The sequence below is a fragment of the Heterodontus francisci genome, chromosome 13, assembly GCF_036365525.1.
Source record: "Heterodontus francisci isolate sHetFra1 chromosome 13, sHetFra1.hap1, whole genome shotgun sequence".
Lineage (NCBI taxonomy): Eukaryota > Metazoa > Chordata > Chondrichthyes > Heterodontiformes > Heterodontidae > Heterodontus > Heterodontus francisci.
This window is the reverse complement of record NC_090383.1, coordinates 4,280,427-4,298,053: the sequence shown is the minus strand read 5'-3', so window position 1 is coordinate 4,298,053 and position 17,627 is coordinate 4,280,427. Positions and strand designations below refer to the sequence as shown.

General features: G+C 40.1%; 1 protein-coding gene across 5 annotated transcripts in view; it reads right to left on the bottom strand.

Moving 5' to 3' along the window:
* The window catches only part of meis1a (Meis homeobox 1 a), a 239,070-nt gene that overhangs the window by 212,222 nt on the left and 9,221 nt on the right, over nt 1-17,627 (bottom strand). For 3 of the 5 annotated variants that reach the window (XM_068044269.1, XM_068044268.1, XM_068044271.1), the window contains exons 2-8: nt 17,482-17,568; nt 16,477-16,535; nt 16,017-16,243; nt 15,264-15,405; nt 14,655-14,705; nt 13,716-13,766; nt 12,625-12,777 (exon numbers count right to left, since the gene is read on the bottom strand). In XM_068044269.1, the coding sequence (XP_067900370.1) occupies nt 12,625-12,777; nt 13,716-13,766; nt 14,655-14,705; nt 15,264-15,405; nt 16,017-16,243; nt 16,477-16,488 (636 nt within the window). In that variant the 5' untranslated portion in view covers nt 16,489-16,535; nt 17,482-17,568. Of the gene's footprint in view, nt 1-12,624; nt 12,778-13,715; nt 13,767-14,654; nt 14,706-15,263; nt 15,406-16,016; nt 16,244-16,476; nt 17,106-17,481; nt 17,569-17,627 lie in introns of those variants that run through there. The other 2 variants (XM_068044267.1, XM_068044272.1) reach the window with 1 other exon arrangement.

Here is a 17,627-nt window from a genome sequence, read left to right as displayed (position 1 = left end):
AAGTGGATAAATCACCAGGGCCGGATGGATTGCATCCCAGGTTGTTAAAGGAAGCCAGGGAGGAAATAGCAGATGTGCTGAGGATCATCTTCAAATCCTCACTAGATACAGGAGGGGTACCAGACGATTGGAGGTCTGTGAACGTTGTCCCATTGTTAAAAAAGGGTGCGAGGGATAGGCCAGATGATTATAGGCCAGGCAGTCTGACCTCAGCAGTGGGTAAATTGTTAGAATCCATTCTGAGGGACAGGATAAACTGCCACTTGGAAAGGCACGCATTAATTAGGGATAGTTGGCATAGATTTGTTAAGGGAAGGTCATGGCTTACTAACTTAATTGAGTTTTTTGAGGAAGTAATAAGGAGGATTGATGAGGGTAGTGCAGTGGATGTGGTCCACATGATCTTTAGTAAGGCATTTGATAAGGTCCCACATGGCAGACTTGTCAGTAAAATGAAAGCCCATGGGATACTGGGAAATGTCACAGGTTGGATCCAGAATTGGCTCAGGGACAGGAAACAAAGGCTAGTAGTCGATGGATGTTTTTGCGAATGGAAAGCTGCTTCTAGTGGCGTTCCACAGGGCTCAGTGTTGGGCTCCTTGCTGTTTGTGGTATATATTAATGATTTGGCCTTAAATGTGGGAAACATGATTGGGAAATTTGCTGATGACACAAGAACTGGCCGTGTAGTTGATAGTGAAGAGGATGGCTGTAGACTCCAGAATGATATCAATGGTTTGATTGAGTGGGCGGAAAAGTGGCAAATGGAATTCAATCCAGAGAAGTGTGAGGTAATGCATTTGGAGAGGGCAAATAAAGCGAGGGAATACACAATAAACGGGAGGATATTGAGAGGGGTAGAAGAAATGAGAGACCTTGGAGTGCATGTCCACAGGTCCCTGAAGGTGGCAGGACAGGTAGATAGAGTGGTGAAGAAGGCATATGGAATGCTTTCCTTTATTGGCCGAGGTACAGAATTCAAAAGCAGGGATGTAATGCTGGAACTGTATAAAACACTGGTTAGGCCACAACTGGAGTACTGCGTACAGTTCTGGTCACATTACAGGAAGGACATAATTGCAATTGCTCTGGAGAGAGTACAGAGGAGATTTACAAGAATGTTTTCAGGGCTCGAAGGTTGCAGCTATGAGGAAAGATTGGATAAGCTAGGGTTGTTTTCCTTAGAACAAAGGAGGCTGAGGGGTGACTTAATAGAGGTGTACAAAATTATGAGGGGCCTAGATAGAGTAGACAAGAAGGACCTGTTTCCCCTAGTGGAGAGGTCAATTACCAGGGGGCACAGATTTAAGGTGACTGGTAGAAGGATTAGAAGGAACATGAGGAAAAGCTTTTTCACCAAGAGGGTGGTGGGTGTCTGGAATTCACTGCCAGGAACAGTGGTGGAGGCATAAACCCTCAATTCTTTTAAAAGGTACCTGGACATGCACCTGAAATGCTGTAACCTGCAAGGTTATGGACCAGGTGCTGGAAAGTGGGATTAGATTGGGCGGCTAGATTTTAAAAAATTTTTTCCAGCTGGTACAAACAGGACGGGCCGAATGGCCTCCTTCTGTGCTGTAATTTTTCTACGGTTCTACATGTACCAAACACACTCAGACGTCCCTACTGAAGTTCCATTAACCAAAGGATAACGTGTTTTGACTGATAAATGTAGTTCAATATCACATGGCTCAATGAAGGTTTATTATATGAAGCTAAAAATAACACCCACACCCTGTGAATCATCTACAGTCAATTCGCGAACATGTTCAATAACCAGAAAGTTATTGGATCTACTCTATCTAAACAGATTTCATTTCTATATTTACGTATTGATATGTGCCATATTGCACTTCTTGTCCATTTCGGTTATCACCAGTAGATTTTTAATTCTCATGCCAAATTCTCAACATTAACCAAAAGAGAACAAAATAAAATTTTGCAAAACGAGATGACTAATTATTTTATACTCAGAAAGTGACTATTATTTTAGTGAGAGACAATATTGTTTTATAGAGTCCAATCTATGTTAATCTACCTGTAGCTGTACCAGGCTTGCACTGAATAAACAAAATGGGTTCTATGACGATGTAAGCATGAGAAGGAAAATGCTTTATTGCTTTCTAAAATTTCCCGCACTTTATTTTTTTCTTGATACTAATTTGCCACCCACTTTACATTTCATAGAAACATTTTAACTTTCTAAGACCAGGAGATGAGTGTATATCATAAACAAATCATAATGCTACACTCTCCTAACTAGTTATAAGCTAACAGAGTGTATTTGCCAAGTTATCATTTTAATAGCTGAACACCTTAGTTCTATTTCAAATTACGGAGCAAATATTCTGAGTTGGGACTCATTCAAATCAGCGTATTACTTTCATTATCACTTGGCTGGCCAGAAAAATAGTAAAAATGAGTCTCAACTCGGTGGGCCGACAACAATCACGGATTGCACGGTAAAAATATGATGTGTTTACTTTCTGTTTAGATTATGTCAGCAGTCTTGGGACAGCATTTAAAAAATTCCATCACTTTTATGTACAGTAGTGTGGAAAGCTGCATGTTAGGTTGTCTGATGAAATCTCATCATTTTCTATATTTATTCATTTCTCTAAATCAAAATAAATAAAACAACAAGTGAGCATTAAAATTAAAATAAAACATCTTGCAATTTAATTGTCAAGAATTAGAAACCATGCAAAATGTTTGACACCATAAACTGTCAGACAGATACCTATACTACTGCATGCAAATGAATACAAGTGTTTCCTCCCAAAAATTTAAGACATAAGAAGCAAGCTCACAGATAACATTATAAATCTCAGCACATCACTTTATATGGCCAAATACAATTGCCACAGCTAGTGTACAGAACTTCTTTCAAACAACTGTTCTCTATAAATAAATACCACTCTCCACTTTAACTTCACTCTGTACAAATAAGGTCTATACAACTGTGTGGTTCCTGTTTCCTGGCCAACTTTAATTGTGCAATGCAATTCACATCTACCACCAACATGGTTAAAAATCAAAATCACTGTTCATAATGGCAGCACCACTGATTCATAACCTTTTTAATTTGTGCATTGTTAACTGTCGCTGTACAAACCAAACAGAATTCCTGCCAAATAAAGTAACCCATTAATGCCTAAAAGTTAAAGAAATAGTATTTATGGAAGTCTTTCTATTCTGTAGGGAAAGCTCAGTCACGATGAGGTATGCAGTGCAGATAGGCACAAGCTATAGCCCCATTGATTAAGATCTTTAACTAGTAACTGACTGGTGGTAATAATTCTAATGGGATGTTTGTTTAGCCATAAAAGTTACTATGATTTTGTCCAGCCACTATGTTGTAGTCAGCTCAGAAACATGCTAGAATGCCACATACTAGTATTTCTGTTACCAAATTAGACAAATTTTACACAAGCTTTTGAACACAGTATTGGACGAACGCAGGATATTAAGAAAGGAGATTTGGGTTATTAGAAGCCAGCCCTGTTAGACCTAGCCAAAGCTATATGATAGGATGGTGTGCTCTCTAGGGCAGATTACTTTCCAAAAGGCAGCCTGAAGCTATTTTTCTTGTCATATGCTGCTATGTAAGCTTTACATATACAACATAAATTGTTTTTTCTCTTTCTGTTATTTTAATTATCGCCCAGTATTTTCAACATGTACCTGATAATAACCAGATGTGATCAGTGTACCATGAAGCATTGTGCTGTGTGCAACCTTCTATAGTGTGTGACAAATGTAGAAACATTAAGCAAACTGGATTTTCTGGACAATGCTTCAGAGAACAAATTCTATAAAACATAAAGCAATACTTTGTAGGTAATTACACTTCAAGACAGTTTCTCCATTTTACCTTTCATCCAAAAATATAGCAATCCATTGACACTGCATTATAGAATTTAAGACATACTCAAACATTGTGCTTTGTTTCCTCAATACTTTTTATGCCAGAAGAGGTGGAATTTAGTGGATTGCTTATTATACAATTTAGATGAATAAATACATAATGATTCCAATCCACTCTCCTTTTGACTCAAACTAAAAACTTTTAGGACCCATGTTTATTATTTTTGGGTTCCAGCTAGTTTTAGTTTTTAGTTTTAGAGATACAGCACTGAAACAGGCCCTTCAGCCCACCGAGTCTGTGCCGACCATCAACCACCCATTTATACTAATCCTACACTAATTCCATATTCCTACCACATCCCCACCTGTCCCTATATTTCCCTACCACCTACCTATACTAGGGGCAATTGCTAATGGCCAATTTACCCATCAACCTGCAAGTCAAGGAGACAAGGGCTCAACCTTTGAAAGCAAGAACTCAAATACAGACAGCATCAATGACCAGGCAGATAACCAAAGTGTATACAGAAAAATGTAATGCAAGATAAATGTTAGAGATTTTAGATCAATAGCTTTAATTTAATGAGCTACAATTCTATACTGTCAGATTAAAATGTCAGAATGTCTAAAATGAGAAATGGCTGTTATCCCATGGAGGCTCCTCCTTTCATGGAGCACATAAAAATAGTACTACCATGAACTCTTCCTAACGTGCTTAGTTTCCTGACAGTGAGTAACCACAGGTAGAATTTCCACAGCCCACAATTACAATTCAACAAAAATAAAATATCAGTCTAACATTAAGACATACATCATTCAATACAGTGCCATATACAGAACTGTGGGGCTAGCTACAAGGCACAACTTACATTTTACTTTCTTAGTTATTTCCTTCGTAGCAAATAAGCACAAGATTAAAGACAAAATTATGTAAATTTGGAGGGGAAAATCTATGAAAGTCCTGTGTCAGAACATCTAATTCACTGTTTTATTCACCAGCTAGATTTTAAGTTCAACATTAAATTGCATAGTACAACAGTAACTTTAATTTGACATGTCTAATTTAAAAGGATTGGTAGAGCCCACTTTTATTTGAGTTAAACATATTGCTTTGAATTGCTAGATTTAAAAAAAAATTGTGTTTATCCTCCACAAACCATCACAAAAATAATTATGTTGACAGATTATTAAGAAGAAACTGCAGCCTGATCTTTAACTATTCAGTTAGTACAAACTGCTCTGCTGCAGCAATGGCAAAATGCTTTTAATTCAGAAAGGAACAACCCACATTGCTTAATTAAATGATACAAAGTGCACACGCCATCTTAAAAAATGTTACATTGGAATTTATCCATTTTGTTGCTTGCACATAAAGATTTAAAGTAAATGAATAGAGTAAGTAGATGGATGATCCATCTGATCCTCCTCATGAGGTCTCCACCATCACAAAAACCAGACTTCAGCCAATTCGATTCACTCCATGTGATATCAATAAATGACTGAGCACACTGGATACAGCAAAGCCCTGACAACATCCTAGCTGTAGTACTGAAGACTTGTGCTCCAGAACTAGCCACCCCTCTAGCCAAGTTGTTCCAGCTACACTAGCATCTACCCAACAATGTGGAAAATTACCCAGGTATGTTCTGCCCACATAAAGCAGGACAGATCCTATCCAGCCAATCATCTCCCCATCAGTTTACTCTCAATCATCAGCAAAGTGATGAAAGGTGTCATTGACAGTGCTATTAAGCAATAACCTGTTCACTGATGCTCAGTTTGGGTTCTGCCAGGCCCACATTGGCTCCAGGCCTCATTACGGCCTTGGTTCAAACAAGAATTCCAGAGGTGAGGTGAGAGTGACTGCCCTTGACAACAAGGCAGCATTTGGCCAAGTGTAGCATCAAGGAGCCCTAGTCAATGGGAATCAGGGGAAAATTCTCCACTGGCTGGAGCCATACCTAGCGCAAAGAAAGACAGCCAATCATGTCAGCCCCAGGACATTGCTGCAGGCGTTCCCCAGGATAGTGTCCTAGGCCCAACCATCTTCAGCTGCTTCATCAATGATCTTCCTTCAATCATAAGGTCAGAAGTGGTAATTTTTGCAGCTGTTCGCACAGTATTAAGTTCCATTCACAATTTCTCAGATAATGAAGAAGTCCATGCCTGCATGCAGCAAGACCTGGGCCACATCCAGGCTTGGGCTGATAAGTGGCAAGTAACATTCAAAGCACACAAGTGTCAGGCAATGACCATCTCCAACAAGAGAAAATCTAACCATCTCCCCTTGACATTCAATGGCATTACCATCGCTGAATCCCCCACCATCAACATCCTCGGGGTTACCACTGACCAAAAACTGTACTGGACCAGCCACACAAATTCTGTGGCTACAACAGCAGTTCAGAGGCTGGGAATTCTGTGATGAGTGCCTCTCCTCCCGATTCCCCAAAGTCTTTCCACCATCTCCAAGACACAAGTCAGGAGTGTGATGGAATACTCTCCACTTGCCTGGATGGGTGCAGCTCCAACAATACTCAAGAAGCTCAACACCATCCAGGACAAAGCATCTCACTTAATTGGCACCCCTTCCAACAGCTTAAACATTCACTCACTCCATCACCAACGCACCATGTCTAAAGTGTATGCTATCTACAAGATGCTCTGCAGTAACTCACCAAAGCTTCTTCAACAGCACCTGCCAAACTCACAACTTCTACCAACTAGAAGGACAAAGGCAGCAGACGCATAGGAACACAAAGTTCCCCTTCAGGTCACACATCATCCTGACTTGGAAATATATTGCCATTCCTTCATCGTCACTAGGTAAATATCCTGAAACTCCCTCCCTAACAACACTGTGGGTGTACCTACACCACACAGACTGCAGCGACTCATGTAGGCAACTCACCACCACCTTCTCAAGGGCAATTAGGAATGGGCAATAAATGCTGGCCTAGCCAGTGACGCCCACATCCCGTGAATGAATAAAATGTGTACATTCAACTCGGAATATTATCAGATCATAACTGAAAATGAAAAACCAAACAAGCATGAAAATGAATATTGAGATGTGGTGCACACATAAAAAGCATATGAATGTGAATGAAAAAACGTGGAATAGGTTTGCTGCTATGATGTAAAGCATACATAAACAAAAACAGAAAAACTAGACAAAATAGTTTTATATCAAATTAAATAATAACATGAAACGATCTGGTTTATACAATGGCTATGGTCTTCACAGTATTGGAAAATTACCAGTATAACCATTTTTACATCAGAAAATTTTCTGTTGTCATAAGCTGCACCCTCTAACCATTCAGTCCATTTGCCTCTAGTCACACTTCCACAGAAACAAAAGGAAGGTCCCAATAAAACTGTGAAACATCATCACCCAACCCAGAAATTCTTAAACACATTTAAATGTCATGATGTGTGCAAACGCATCATTAATTTAAAAAAAACTCTGACATATCCATGCAGCAAGAGGAGCCAATCCCAATTATCAGAATGCCAGCTGAATCACTATATACAAATATGTTTTTCCAAGACAGTGCAGAAATACAATGTAGGTTCAGAACTTACTTCATTCATCGCCATGTTTATTTTAAACTTTTAACAACTAACACTAGTTAGCCATTGTACAAATAGAGTACTACGTCAAACTGCATCTACTAGATACAACACCTTGGTGACTTATGCACCCAGGTCCACTCACTGTTTAAGTATGCTATCACATGAGGACCCATGTGGTATCCTCTATCTGAAACACAAAGATGTTGCTAGAGTAACAGCTTTAAACACTTCACAAGCCATAGTACTTCATGCTCTGTCTATAAAATTGTTGCAATCTGAAACTACAAGACACTAATATTTACCATCTGAAATGTCATAACACTTCTTTTTAGCTTTCACTTCTCAACATATCAAAACGTTATTTTAAATTGTTTTTAAAAAACTCTAAAACAACATGGAAATAAAATATGTATTTATATTTGAATTATTACTATTCCATTTAATGGTCATCTCCTGTACAAACTCCACAGACTATACAACTAAAGGACCCTCAAGGTACAGCAACAGATAACAATACTATATATTTGTGTAACTTTTAACCCTATGAAGAAATATAGAATTTTATTGTTTGAGCAATGTACATTAATTTCATACTTAACACCTCCATTTTAAAATAAAAATGTGTGGAGCAAGACAAAAGTGGGCAATTTAATTGTGATCTCTGCTGCTCTACCAACTATAATGGGTGAAGTTTCTTACAATGAGAGATTTGTCATAGTTTCTTGCAACACAATTTGACTGAATTTTATAAAATAATACTCTGAAAAAAGGCAATCAAAAAAAGAACAGACCACACAATAGAGAAGGGCACAGAAAGCTTGCGTTCATTCAGAATACACTTAACACTGGAACTAGGATTGTACATTATAGAGCACATACAGCCGAGAACTGTTTGGAATTATTTGCTATCCAAGATGACATATTTTTCAAGGATTATTTTGTATTTTCCCATAAACTTGGCTCATTGCAATATTTTGTAGCAGTGTTTAAGCTTGGGGGGGTTTTACACAAAGTCAGGAAGCTACAAATCCACACTTATTCTGTAACTCACTGAGGAAACAAATATTAATTGGACCAAAGCAAGCCGTGTGAATTTAGCCTTTAACGGTGGCTAGTTATCTCTGGATAAAGTTGAGATGCCAATTCACAAGACATGAGAAGGAATTTTAGCGTAGTCCTTGTTAATGCTAAATAAAAAAAGTAATTACCATATTAATTAATTTATAACGACAAGGTTACCAACATGCGTTATGGAAATAAAATTCACTGTGAGGGACATTTAATTCCACTTAGATTTTCCTCACTGCTGAAATAATATTGAGAATTCCAACATTACAGGAGACAGACACTTTTGAAAAATTATGCTGAGAAGTTTACTTCACAATAATTCATTACAGGAGAATCTCTCTAGAATGAGTCATACAATTCCATACACCTTAAATTCCATGATCATTGCATCCGTTACCACCCTCTCCATTACATCACAACACCTCCAGCACGTTTTCTATGTAAGACAGAAAGAAAGCAAAAAAAGCCAGAAACTTATATGAAGTAAAAGGTAAATTAAGGGTACAAATTCAGCCTCAAGCTTTGCAGCCCTTGTTATGCCACGTGAATTTTATTCTTGTGGTTTATGACATGATTGAAATTGCTGGATTGAATTTCCCACTGTATATTCAACCCCAACTTGTGCACAAAATCGCAAAACAATGCTAATAATTAAAATATTTTCTTGACTGGCATCACAGAGCAAGACCTACTGAAATATATTCTGCCTGGGAACTTTGTGATTATTTTCTCATTCGGCAGTTAGAAACGGGAAATATCTTTGGCAGGTATGTTTCATACAGCATTGCAATCGGCAACATCAAGAATCTACTTTCTGAAAAAATACCGGGTTTTGTTGCTAAAATTACAAGACGCCACAGCAAGGCAGTAACTTCAGTGAAAAGCTAGTCGCCAGTAGGAGCTCGCTGCTCAGGTACAAGTGTGAAATGACACAGGGACTGGGCGGGAAACTGCAACAAGCCCGGGAAAAGGGTGAGAATTCAGCTAAATTCGGACCTGGGGAAATAGCGGAGGAGGCCAGGCGGCAGACACCGTGACCACGGGCAGCTGGCGGCTGAGCCTAGTCCCATGTGGGCAGGACCCGGGGCACAATGGCAGTGCCAGTCCATGTAACAATGGGCAGAGTGGGGTCATGTGACAGTGCCAATTAGGTCATGTGACAGTGCCAGTCCTTGTAACATTGGACACGGTGAGTTCACGTGGCAGTGCCAATGGGGTCATGTGACATTATCAGTCAATGGAAGAATGGGCAAGGTGGGATTCCGCGCCCCACTGGTGGGGATGGGCATGGGATGGGAATGTGCGGGCAAAGCGGAGAGTTGTCGGGAAGTGCCGTGCGAGTAGCTCTTCCTGAGCTGTGGGACAGTGTCCACAAATACCAAACAACGTCTCCAAAGTAGCACCAACGCCCAACAAAAGTAACCAGAAAATTAGAGAAGTTTTGTTTACTCAGTGTCAATTTTTGGAATAAGAGGGATGAAAAATTGAACCACACTCTGGCAATCCGCTGTCAACGTTCAAGCAATCGAGTCTGCCCTTCCAAAGCAGAAAACGATTGCAACAACCGCTGAAAAGATATTGTATATTCATGTCCAACAACAGCGCGCCACAAACAATGCACTAAGCATCTATGAATAAAGCAGTTTCCACACAAACTATCTCCTGAGTTCGAGTCCAGCCACTCTACCTGATTCTTAACTGACCAAATGTTCGTTGGGGTTTACTTGCAAGGTCTTAAACTGGATCAACCACATACAGGACCAGTGTGCAGCCTCTCACCCACCTTCCCAGTGCTGCAGCAGTGAGGAGTCCGGAGTCTACACGCCCCCAAAGAACAGCCTGAACAACACCTAAAGTAAAGCAAGTCCAGAAATGTAACCCAAACTCGGACAAAACTGACAAGCGAAGCCTTCCACCCCAGACACAAAAGTATAAATGTGCATAGACTCAGAACAAAACACATTCCCTTATTGTAACTGCTGGGAAATACACAACAGATTTTTTAAAAATTCAGTTCAATTCATTTTTTTTCACCCGAGGGTAGATATTAAAAAATACATCTGGGATGGGATAATCCAGAAAGGCACATCACTATTCTCACGAATTACTACTAAATGTAAACTCGAAAGCTTTCGGAAAATCATAAAGGAAAAGATAGAAGGGCAGTAATCGCCTTTAAACTTTTCTCAATGTGAGCAATTTTTATTTGTTTAAAAAAAACTTTCCTTAAACTTCTACTCGTGAAATCGAAACAACGGTCAGAAATAAGCCTAATTTCGGCTGTGGCCGGAGAATAAGAACATAAAATGAATCGCCGAAGAGGGGTATAAATCTTCATTTTGGAGGCAATTAACGTGTTGATTTCACTAATGCCCCTAAGCAATACGTGTAATTTTTTTTTGCAAATAGTTCTTTATGATCTGCGCCGAGCGAGTGTTTAAAGCCAACAGATTTTTCACTGGGCAGAAGTGGTAATGCCAAATTCGCAGCATTGCACAAATCAGAATTCTGTGCAAAATGTGAAAGCTTTTTATTCCCCAAAAGCAAATGTTAATGTGGCATATTGAAGCGGTTCCTAAATAACTCGTTTAGGAATAGTGCCTACTTAGTGAATTGGTTAATGCAAAGAAACCCGCAGGAAAGCGCACTCCGCTTGTACTCGGCTTTGAAGCGGCGCGATTTTTATTTTACAAAAACTTTCAATTAAATTTCCCTCTAGTTGGACCTACTGTAAGAAATGAGTACGTGTCTGAACATATTCTAATAAAAGGATTACTGTGACATGACTGTGCAAGTCCCCTCGTGTTGCCTATCAAACAGAGCATCGAAGAAACTACCCATATGACTTAAAAAAAATATTGCAATGCGATTTTAACCCGTTTTGTGAGATTTACCTGCCTCGCAGCTCAAGGGCTCGGCATATCTCCTTTCTAAAGTAGGGCAGTCTATTTAAACGTGTCGCAACCCTGCCCTTTCTGTGAAAAGTAAATATATTCCAAATGTCACTATATGGGGAGGCGGAGGTTAACAGATTGTGTGGATGCGCTTTCTCATGTGGGGAAGAATCCTGAGGAAAATAACATTAAAATAAAACTGTTGGTTCGGACCCGTGTAGTTTGGTTGTTAAATTAGCAGCAAACCTATGCAGTTGGCTGCCTCGCAAATGGTGTTTTCTACTTTTGACAAAAGGAGAGCAATGAATGTAATGTATTTTCTGTGGTCGCTGCTCTTGCAGCCCATCAGAAGCTGCCTTTTGTACAAGATGAGCCCGACCAGCAGACAGACGCTACGAAGAGCCGCGTTCCTGTGGCGCCGACCCTTTTTTTGGAGAGTCTCCCGAATTCGGTGCCCTCAGCGCGGCCAACGTGTCGACAGATGCTCGACCTCCCTCCCTCCTTATGTTAAATAACCCACCAAGGAAAAATACAAGCAGATAGGCTTCGGTTAAGCTTAGAACAAGTTTTTAATGAGTCGCCACCCTCCCCCCAGTGTCTACTTTCTTTTAAGCCACCGATCTATCTATTCGACCTTGTGAGGTGTTTTTTTTTTGGTTGGGGGGGGGGGGGGGGGTACTGAGAAAGTGCCGTGTCTCCCCTAATTTGAAATAGCACCGGCCCCACACGGGCCGGAATACATGGCTCAGCCCTGCGGGCGATCGGCCAGGGGAACCCGACAAGCCAGTCTAATGAAGCGTAGGACAAGAAGCAAAATTACACCATGTGAGAGAGAGAGAGAGAGAGATTTCCGTCTCTCTCCACACACACACACACTGAACACCATCTACCTCAGCGGTAGCTAGTTTATTTTAAAAAGCTCCGTGTCCTTTTCCGTATAGACTCACCAACAACAATTCTCTTTTTTCAAATAAAAACATTTAAAATAAAATTTAAAAGCGACAAGAAACGGGTCAACTTTCCAACCATCTCTCTACAAGGTAATCTTGACGGCTGCAACCTCAGAGCGATCCTTAATGAGCAGATAATAGGCACTTAAATAAAATATTCATTTTGCGGAAATTCATTTTTAAAAAAAGGTCGCGATAATATGCAAATAACGAGGAGGCGGATTGCCAGAGCAGGCATTCTGAATTCAAACCCAAGGGTTCCATACCTGCTCTGTAATGTTAACGGATGATGATCTGGTGATATCCTCGTTATCTGATTTTGAACCACCTTCTCTTTCATCAATAACCAGGTCGATGGGCATTTTTCCTTTCAAGCAGCTTATATACCGATGGCAAAAATTGTCACATAATTCGTGTACCTACAATGGGAGGAAGTGAGAAAAAATAATAATATGGCAAAAATAGAAGACACAAATGGAAGTGACAAGTGTAGGTCCGGCCTATAACATGAGGTTCAAAATAGTTGGAAGCACTTGGGAACATTACAATTATCCCCCAGAGACACACGCATCAAGAATTTGGAATAACTTCTGCAAAATAGAGATATCGCTGAAAATTGACAGTGACAAGATGATTCACAGCTACAACATATTCAACACCCGTGTTAAATTCATCTGCTCCCGGGGTTGCGGCCATTAGAGAATTGACCTGCATGAGTGACATTTAAGGTAAACAGTTTAATTTCATCTAGTTATTTCATTATAACCTTCGAAGAACTCTGAGCACACAAAGGAGATGTGTAGAATTTGAATATGACACAGATGTCTATCAATGCCGAGCCCTCAAATACACTGCCCATAGTCTTCACCAGAATATTTATTGAGGCGAGGAAGAGCACATTATAAACATGGCAAAACGCGGTGCTCACAGTTTCCGTCACACGGGGATGGTATCCCCTCGAAAAGGCACGATTTGTCTTTTATATTTCATTAAAATATTCCCCGTGGACTAATAGGGCAAAATATTATGATTTCCCATCTAATTAGTCATAATCGGCAGATTGTTTACATCTTTAGACTATTTAAAATGTTTAGTCTCAATAGGAAAAAGAGGATTTATGTTAAAAACATGATCAAAATTAAATCCCACCGCGAGATTAAAATGAACAAAACGTTGGGGCGTTTGTGGTCAGGGTTTTAGTGGCATAAATTGTAATTAAACAGCAAGAGAAATGTGGGCCAGGATTGGCTTTGACACTAATTACAAGGGGCCAGAAACTAAGACATTTATGCAAATCTACTCGCACTAAGAACTACTGTATAACCCATTCTAAAAGACAGAGGAACATGAAAATTACCTTCTCTAACTCCAAAAGGTGAAACCTTAATACTTGTATGGCTTGAATCATCTAAAAAGAAAGATGTAAACATTTATTAGCACCCAGAACACACAAAAATGTTCTTATTATGATTCCTGATTCTATTAGTTGAAATGATTAAACCTTTAATATTCCTAATATCTGTGTGTGGCTATGGCGGGGGAGAGGGGGGGAGAGAGGGGGAGAGGGGAGGGGGGGGAGAGAGAGAGAGAGATGGTAGTTGGGGGAGGGGCGCACAGCAGTTAGATGTGCTGTAAAAGCAGTAAAATATAATCAGTGCCTTCTCCACTTTTTTCCACCCTATGTACTGATTACATTGAACATACACGGGTCTGTCATGTACAATTGCATGCATTTTCCCACCACAGCACACCCACTCCCCATTTGCACCCTCCTAGTTATTATGCAAACTTTCTTTTCTTTTCTAATGAAATCAGTTCGGGGTGGGGGTCTACGTTTTAAAAGCGACTCTATTGATGAGCCCCAAGTCAATGACGATTTCCATAACTAGACTTCGAGTCCTACGCGAGGGGTGCTGTCGTCCCGTCAACAGTCGCCGAAACTCAAGATTTTAGCAGAAACGGCCATAAACCAAAATAAAAAAATTAAATAAATAAAAATCACACATCATCTTAAGTGGGATGACAGCACTACAATAACTAAACGCGCGATGGTTATCGTTCGTGACAGCCAACGCTATCATAAAATCAAAAGCGCAGATTTGCAATGGATTGTAACGATCATTATCCTTGTTTAGTGACTCTCCAAACATGGAGTGTATTAAACTAAAAACATCACGGTGTATATCGAAATTATCTCCAAGGAGACATGTGGATTTTGATCATATATTTTTGTTTGGTTTAATAAAAACGCGCTTCTCCTTTCCTCTCTATATATAAAAAAAACAGTCAGGCTTACCAAATTATCCAGCTCGGGATTTGAGGAAAAAAGAGGTTTTTCTGCTCGGATCTAAAGTAAGAAGATGATAAAATTGTAATCTCCCCTACTCCAAATGTTAACATTAGTCAAAATCGATGCATTCACATAGATTTCCAAACTTTACTGTATTCTCTAATGCACTTTAACATCACACATAAATAAGCGACATAAAAGATAAGGTTTGTGTACCCATCATTAGGATTAAAATATTTATTTGAAAAGAAAGTAAGTTACTACATTTCTATGGAACACTTTAAGCTATTAACAACTTCTTTTAAACAAATTTTTTTTACAATAAAGTTAGATTAATCATGTTTCCACTGGCAGTGCAATGCTCCGATTATAATCGGTTTGTGCAATTGTCCATTTCACTCCTTGATTCGGGGCAAATGTTCTGAGACGCTCCAATTTGCTATTCTTAAACCCATAAGATCTTTAGTTATTTTACTCGTGCACCAGTTTTGGTGTATTTGTCCGTAAACTTGCATAAGACATGCTGCAGACCAGGGGAAACGTGAGTTCAGCCACTTAAATTATCTTTTTTTAAAAAATGTTTTAAGATTGAAGTCCACATGTGTGTTAGCTGACCTGTTTAGCGAACACTGCTATATCTTCATTGAAAGACTCGGAAGAGCAGACATCACCGCCTGCTACTCCCGGTTCTCGAGGAGTGCATGTTGCTAATTCACATTTCTCAAAAATCAGTGCTAAAAGGGGAAACAGCGGATGTCTGCAAGAGAGGAGTGAATGTCAAAAACAATACAAAAAGCAGAGGCAGGTTCTCTTTTCTCTTGTAAGTAGAACAACCAAGACAACAGAGTAGAACTTCTCCAAGAAGTACTTGTTGATTTCTGGCTTTACATAAATTACAGTCGTAAATTGTGGCAAAATGAGTTACTGGAGAAATGCCGCGATCCTTTCTAATCACAGAAAATATTAACAGTAGTCTCGAACCATAACGATTAAGACAGACGCAAAATAAGCGAAAATTTGTTTGTAAAATGGCCCAGAAATAACCTTTAAGCAGCCATTTTGGACGCCAATTTTTTTTAGAAGGCTTCTAGTCAAAAAATACATATGCAAAAATGTTTATCAAAATAATCATTGATGAGCCACTTTAATATTTACATTTGCAAATAAAATGAAACTGACACAAGTTATTCGAAAAACCTCGGCTCTAAATGTGTTCCACAAAATGTAAATCTAAAAGACATTGTGGTCCACATGTTAATGAAAGTTTTGATTTTAAAATTTAAAAAAAAACCAACATGTCACATGTAGGTCTTTGTCACAGATCAGACATAATTTTGAGAACAATGGTAAAATGTGCCAGTTACCCACCCGTAAATGGAATCTTTATCTCTCTTTAATGCATCGTTTACAGAGGATCCCATACTTGGCGGCATGGTATTAGCATGGTTTGTGTGCGGGTACTGGTGACTGTGTAACGGCGGCCCGTGATTGAGGTGGTGGACAGGCTGCATAGACCTGGGGGCATGAGGATCACCATATATTGTAGTCGGAATCCCTACTCCATCCATACCACCGTAATGTGAGATTTCATCATACTGCATAACAGAGAGAGAGAGAGAGAGAAACGTAAGGAGGGGGAAAATCAGCATGTCAGTAAACTTAAACCACGAAACGCACCGTGCAAAGTTCTTGACAGAGCAGGAGGGGAAAATTAAGTGAAAAGTTTTCACAGCCAGTAAGTACCGCGCCGTCTTGTCGAAGCAGCCGCAAATTCACTTGCATCGCGTTTGGCAGTTGTTTCAGAAGCTACACTATTATAAAGACTTACCCTTTGCGCCATCGGCCTGTCTCGAACCGTCCTCTCTGTTGCAGCTTCTGCTGTCGTCTCTATAGGGCCAATATCAAAAAGAAATAAACACACCCGTCCAAAGGCAGTTTAAGATCCCTGTAAGACCCTTATGTAGATGATCAGTCCCAAAGTCTTCAGCTTAACTTGGATGCACTCGGGGGGAAATATTTCTGATCAGCGAAAAAATATAGATCGATATATAAATATTATTTTTTCACCAGCACAGCACCTGGAAGGATGGAGAATCTCGTTCCCCCCCAAAGCCAGAAAAAAGCGCCCCTCAAACAAAACTGCCGAGTCTCATGGCTTTCTGCCACGCCAGCTGTCAATCAAGGCCAGGTTGTCAAGGTAGTGAATGAATGATGATGCGCCGTGCACTTCCACTGGTCGGGGGGGACACCTCAGTGATGGCAGCGAGATCTGCCCGCAGGAGCCCAGCTCCGGATCGCCTGCTCTGAGCAATCAGGCTGCAAAGCGCCTCGGAGAGACGGTGCAGGCGAATCTCACTCTCTCCAGACTTTGGAGCTCTTTAAAGGGCCCGATGCCGCTGCCCCAGTGTTGCGGAGCCAGAGGTGGATTTGGCGAGAATGCTGGAACCCGGAAGCAGTGGTGGCCATAACAGGTCGCGTCTTACACAAGGCGCACCGGACTACCTCATCTCTCACACACAGGAGGGGTGGGGGAGACAGGGAGAGAGAGAGAGCTGCAGATAGACAGATGCAATGCAACCAAAAGCAAAGCAAACCGCACCAACCGGCAGGTACAGATTCCTCATCCATCGCCCAAAAGCTGCACATTTTACATTTTTCCCAGTTTAAAAAAAAAATTGAAGACATTATGCCAACTGTACTAATAATTTTCAGTGAACTCCTAGATTCCAGCCCATTGCCTTCAGGACAAAGTTGATTTTCAACAATTGTGTCCCTTGTTCCGCCCCTGTCTCTTTGCATCATTAACGTTCTAAACAAAAAACAAAACATTTACTTTGTCATATGGTCCAATAATGCAGATTGCTGGCAAATTGTGTACGAATAGCGAAAGCAGTTTGAATTGGTGTCTTGACACATCTTCCTAGTAAAATAAAGGGAGAAAGGTTACTAGTCCGAATGTGTAAGCTATTAATGAAACGC